Source organism: Limulus polyphemus, unplaced genomic scaffold, assembly GCF_000517525.1.
Source record: "Limulus polyphemus unplaced genomic scaffold, Limulus_polyphemus-2.1.2 Scaffold2639, whole genome shotgun sequence".
Classification (NCBI taxonomy): Eukaryota; Metazoa; Arthropoda; class Merostomata; order Xiphosura; family Limulidae; genus Limulus; species Limulus polyphemus.
The window spans coordinates 151369-157851 of record NW_013668249.1 but is presented as its reverse complement, the minus strand read 5'-3'; the positions used below and the strand labels follow the sequence as shown (position 1 = coordinate 157851).

General features: G+C 36.8%; 1 protein-coding gene across 1 annotated transcript in view; it reads right to left on the bottom strand.

The window, feature by feature from the left end:
- Positions 1 to 96: 96 nt before the first annotated feature.
- The window catches only part of LOC106467509 (cellular nucleic acid-binding protein-like), a 46839-nt gene continuing 40452 nt past the window's right edge, over positions 97 to 6483 (bottom strand). Inside the window, exons 3-4 of the mRNA XM_013927868.1 lie at positions 819 to 833; positions 97 to 342 (exon numbers count right to left, since the gene is read on the bottom strand). Coding sequence (XP_013783322.1) covers positions 97 to 342; positions 819 to 833 — 261 coding nt within the window. The remainder of the gene's footprint in view (positions 343 to 818; positions 834 to 6483) is intronic.

Sequence of the window (6483 nt, the reverse complement as noted above, 5' to 3'; positions counted from 1 at the left end):
CTATACCTTCTATTTCTACTTGAACTACTGGTGATACTTCATTAATAGTATGAATACCCAATCGTTTATCCCATACTGCCAGAACTACCTCTACTTTCACTCTGTAATCCCGGCGGGGATTACGTTTTTTGGACCTTTAGAGAAGGTAGGTTTACTATTTGTAAACCTTCTTTCATAGGTTCCAGCCTTTGGGGCTTTTCCATTTTCAGCCTTCCGTGGGCGTCGACAGTCATGTGCCATGTGACCTGTAATGCCACAGTTATAGTACACTGTCTGCTCATTTCTTTTTGATTTCTTGAAGCAATTTTTAGCCATGTGTCCCACTTTTCCACAGTTGTAACACTGGAAGCTATCGGACTTATTCTGCGTCTTTGTATCCGATGGATTAACCTTGTCTAAGTTATTCACCGTATTTATAGGCGAATATTTCGAATATTTGTGCATATATAATTGCTTTTCTCGTAGCTCTTCTCGTGTAGCTACTTCGATTAGATCTAACAATGTTGCTTGAGCGTTATTTGCTTCATTTACATGTTGCCTAGCTGCATTACTATACAGCCCTCGCTCGTACTCTGATTTTAGAGTATCCTGCAACATATCCTTGCTCGGACGTGCATAAGCCCTACATAACCTATTACCTAACTCATGTAGCTTGTGTCCAAAAACTCAGACTGATTCACCACGTTGTTGATGGAGGTTACACAGTTCGGTTAGAATAACATTAGTGGAGTCTCGTGTCCTGTATTCTTGCAACAACTTACGCACTAAGTATCGATAATCTGTTGTTTCACGAAGTTCACTATAAGCCCTAATATAACATTTTGCCTCTCCTGCTGTTCTTAAATGCAGTATATCAGCTTTCTGGGCATCCGTCCAGCCTGATATTCTTGCTTCTTCCTCTAAAGCATCTACAAAACTCTCGACGTCTTCGTCTGCAGTGCCGTGATACAACGGTATGGCACTTGTTAAATGTGTCGTGCCGCGGGACCCTATCCGTGCAGGCTGTTCTGCTGCGGCTTCATGATCGGCATCAGCCTGCATAGTGGCTCTAGGGCGTGTGCCACCCTCTTCTGTAGTCGTATTTATCCCAGCAGTAGCCATAACTACTTAATTCTAACTTATTTCTAACTTATGCTACTTCGACCGATTTTCTTACTTTTTCCATCTTTCTTTATTCTAACTAACCTTCTGTTAGCTACTCCAAAAATCCTCGAGACTGCGCCAGCTGTAACAGGTTAGCGCTCAGGTGAGCTTAATTGTTGGAGTTTCAATTAAAACCAACCTGTACACCTAATTTATTTGTTGGAGGATTTGTCGTGACGAGTGGAGCCACAAGTCGCTAACTCCAGGAGTTTACAGTTAGAGTAAAGAATATGAGTCTCAGACCAGCAATACTATTCACAAATAACTTTTATTAATCTTTAATACATTAGACATATTACTTAATAGTTAACTCTTTAACCGTTACTTTAACCATTAACATTTATAACACTTCTAATAGAAACATATATTATACAAAAGCTGATCTAGAGAGAGAGATACTTACTGTAGAGTTGGAACCTTCCTAGCAGAGTCCAGATTATTGAGCTGCATAGTTACTGCTTGAAACAAGCATAGAAGTTTAGTGACGGAAGGTCACTGTAGAGACAGTTAACAACCTCTTTAGTTCTAAACATGTTTTGCACACGAAACGCCAATGTACAAGGCCAAGAAAGAGGATGTTGGCCTCGATTCTTTAGCACTGTAGAAGCTATAGAAAAGTCTATATTTTATGAATCATCACGGTGCTTTGATGCAGTATCAGTTACAGTACATGGGTGTAGCAGTACAAGCAAGTAGGCAGCCGGCTAACAGCAGTTGACCATGACCAATAGCCTGAGGGTTTTTGGTGTGGTACTGGATCAGTCCAAAACTTGCCTCCAAGCATTCAATAGAAGCACTGCACTACTTGTGGGTGATGCTGTGTCCTATTTGGATGCTCACCAGGATACAGGGAAATTCTGCTATATAAACCCATGTCAGGAGCTGGAAGATCAGATCTCCGGCGAGTTCTGAAGGTACCCAGCTCTCCAGCCAGTTCTACATAACCAATATAACCGCATATATAATTAACCAATATAATCGTATATAATCTTCTATGTATAATGTATAAGAATGTGTTTGCATTGTATATATATGCCAGTGTATGGGTTATTTTAAAATTTTAAACAAGTAAGCTTAGCTGATATAGAGAGATGGAGAGAATGAGTTGGAGCAGGAATTTTGTTATGGATAACAAAATTCTTCCTAAGAAAGGAGGGATGAAGCAAAGGGAAATTTTTGAGGAAATTTCATCCATTGCTTCTATGAATTTGAATAATATAAAAGTAATTAACTAAGATATAATTGGAAATGAAGACTTTAAGAGTTAAATGAGAGTACACAAGTAGAAGGACATATAACAAGTCAACAAGTCGAAGGACATATAAAAAAACTAAAGAGGACAAGGAGATGTCTGTGTATTATAAAAAATAAGCCTTGAGAGATAAGTAATCAAGAACGAGGTTAGAACTTCAGTAAGTAATAGCACAGCACGTGCATAAACTTATATATATATCTATATAGGGTAAGCACAATTAAAACTCTTCCTGGAAGTATTTATAGATCTCTGGACTGCTACCAACCACCCACTTGCGCAACGCGCACACCTTCCAATAGGAGCAGTGTTTGTGTGGGTAGCAGTGGTAGGTGCAGTTTACTTGGGTAGAACAGGCCATTCGTCGATATGGGGGGCAACCGAAATCTTCCATATCCACGCAGGGTACATTCAGATAATGCTTCAATAGTTGCGCCTTTTCTTTTCCCTTCATGTATACCTTCACGTATTCTTGCCGTATCTCCTGGCACACCCGTAGGAAGTCCGTCGTGGAGTGATCCCCGTCTTCCCATCGTATTCCATGTAGGTACATGGTGCACCAGAGGACAAGACGACGATCTGATTCGCTAAGACGATCCTCGGGAAAAGGAGGCTGGAAACAATAAACGTTGGTCCACCCTGTTTTACAATCCATCACCACCATCTCCTTGATTATATATAACCCGCTGATTTTAAATCCTTCTACTTCCACGATTGCTGCCTTGGGCCGTGGCATGATTTTCCTACAATTATTTACACTTAGTCATTAAACATACATTGATAGTTTGCATAACACCCATAACACATGTATTCGCTTGTTCTTTCGTTCACCATAGTCACACACTTGCTCGGTGTTTCTGTCCGATCCTTGTTCGTAATTGTTCACTAGGTCACTTCAGTTTATTCGTACTCGTTCAGCTCACTAAGTCACAACACTTCACTCATACGTTGTTCGTTTCACTTTTCTGATCACAGTCTGTTATTTTTGTCTCTTCTTGAACTTTCTATGCCTAATAATTTTAACTATAATTTTGACTAATTTTGCTGTTAGAATTTTACTACCCTTGTCAATTGGTTATATCTAGATAATTTTGTAATCATCTAAATAATCAAGCTCATATCTGGTTAGATGGGGCCTACTCATTCAGTTCTACTATTTCAGTAGCTTCTGAATAATCAGACAATTGCTGATTGCCTGTTCTTGATCTTTTCTTCTTTCTATTTTTACATAGCCCATCTAATGTCATTAACCTTAATAAAGCCAATTTATCTCTTTTGATATACAACGTTATGCTTATCAGTATTACTATTAAGCATAAGGTTGTTATTACCGAGTTAGATAATCTCCATTTATCTAACTTTTGTTCACCAGCCGTAGTACGTAATTGTTCTACATGCTGTTGAAATTCTTGAAGACTTAATCCTGTCTGTCTAAGGGGTAAATGTTTAGTATTTTCTAATATATCCCTTAGTCCTTTAGTATCTGTCTCTATATCTATACTCTGAATTAACTGTGATTCTTTTTTCGTTAGTAATTCTTGTAGTTCTGGTATTTTTATGGTTAACTTAGTTCCTATGTATCTAGTTTCACTTCTAAAGTTTGACGGCAAGGTTATACCTTGACTATACGCTGAACAATTCCTAGCTAGCTTTAAATAACTGCTATTGTTTAACCTAACTACCCTGGTGTAATAATCAAACTGATGTACATTTGGTTTTGGGCAAACTACTGATAAAGTTAGTTCGTCTTTAACGTTAAATAACCAAATTCCTGGGGTTCTAGTTTTATAAAAGTAGAATGGTTTAGGAATGATTATTCTTTTCTCACATAGTTCTGATATCTTATTCTTAATTCCTGTGAATATCACGTAGTTACAGACTACTATAGGTGTTGAATACATACCTGAGTTAGGATCACAAACTCTGATAGGTCCGTCTATACAATTTAACATGTCCTCCTCAGTCATTTCAACATATGTATGTTGATCATTCGAAATAGCAATATATGGTTTATCATTTTCTATAGCTAGAGCTAATGAATGGTTTATTGCTATCGGCAAAGACACGATCTTATACAGTTTAAACATCCTATCAGTCGCTTTCAATGGTATCTCTATAAACATTCGTAGAGTATCCTTAACTGCAGCTGTTTTTACATCAGCCCATGTGTAATGCCTATAAATCTGATCACTATGAGTAGGTATGATAACTTGTAAATGTGGAGGTAATCTCCTTTCAATTTCATCGAGTACTCTTTCTAACTTACCTGGTGGTAAGAAGTAAGAGCTTAGCTTTTTATCTGCAGCTACATATAATGCTTGTATTAACTTAGCCAATTCTGTTCTACTATTAGCTACTGTAAAAGATAACTGTTGTAAGTTATTCTGAATTCTAGGGTTGAAAACTAACATTTCCATTCCTGCTTTATGTATCTCCGTTTGTTTTATTTTCGTGTGTATTAACTCATTCGTAATATTTATTAAAGCATTGGATACTTTCCTGATTTCTAGGTCATGTAGCTCAAGTGTTTGATTCAATGAATTCATTATAGTTGCTTGCTCTCCTATTAAATGACTCATTTCTTTAGAAACCTGTCTTTGTTTTTCTACCTTTTTATTCAGGTCTTGTAAATCGTCGGTGGATGCTGCGTTTATTAATCCTCGTTTTTGCCTGGTTCTATCAGATATAGATACACTATTCTTAATATCTTGTAGTTCTAATAAAAGTTCACCTATTTCGTCGTGATATTGTCTGGTTAAGGTTTTGTAATTATTAATTAATCCTTCCTGTAATACCCTAGCTAACTGTAATATAGCCGTTCCTTGATTTCTCATGTGATATAATGTCACATTCGCTGAACCTTCTTCACTAAAACTCACATGCGTTTTCACATTCAATGGTCTTTCAAACAATATCAACTCTTCTTGCAATCTCGTTAGTAATCTAACGTATTGTGGAAATGGTATATCTTCCACAATTATCCATTTATCACCAGATAATATGAAATTACCTTCTTCAACAAAAATTACATTTACCTTGTTTTCAACTGGTACAATACTCACATTCTCAGTTAGGGGTTTTGCTAATAAAGCAAAATGTGGTATAAACCTTCTGTAGAATCCTACAAATCCTAGAAATGCACGAATATCTTTTATGGATTTAGGTACTGGATAATTTCTACAAACTTTTAACTTTTTAGTGTCGGGTTTAACACCGTCTGCAGTTACTATATGACCCAAGTATTCTACTTCATTTTTCAAAAACTGACATTCACTTGGTTTAAGTTTTAAGTTTGCTTTTCTTAATCTATCAAATACATGTCTCAACCTTTCTAAGTGTTCTTCAAAACTTGCAGCGAACACTATAACATCGTCTAAGTAACAGAAACATTCGGAATCTTGCAAGCCTGATAATACAACATCCATTAATCTCTGGAATGTTGACGGGGCATTGCATAAGCCGAAAGGCATTCTGTTAAACTGGTACTTACCTGAAGGTAAAACGAAAGCGGTTTTATCTTTATCTTCTTCCTCTATTTCTACTTGCCAATAACCACTTTGTAAATCCATAGACAAAAAGTATTTACTTTTACCTAACCTATCTAGAGTTTCTTGGATATTCGGTAACGGGTAAACGTCTTTGATTGTTACTCCGTTTACTTTACGAAAATCCACACAGAACCTTAATTTTCCATCCTTTTTAGGAACTAATACCACTGGAGATGCATAGGAACTACTACTGTCTTCTATTACACCTTGTTCAAGCATTTCTTTTACACATTCTTTTAATTCAATCCAGTTTTTTTCGGGTACTCTATAAGGTCTCTGTGCTATAGGTTTATTATTGTTTAACACTATCTTATGTTTTACTTTGTTTGTGCAACCGTTAGGATCGTTTTCTCCTACAAATATATCTCGATATTCTTCTAACAGATTTATCAACCTTTGCTTATGTTTCCGTTCTATTTTTCCTAAGATAGAATCCCAGTCTATCTTACTTTGTTGCGTTCGTTTATTACCATTATTAGCGTGATGTTGCCCGATCACAGCTAACTGCTCTCTACTGCTAGCCTTACCTACTACTATGTT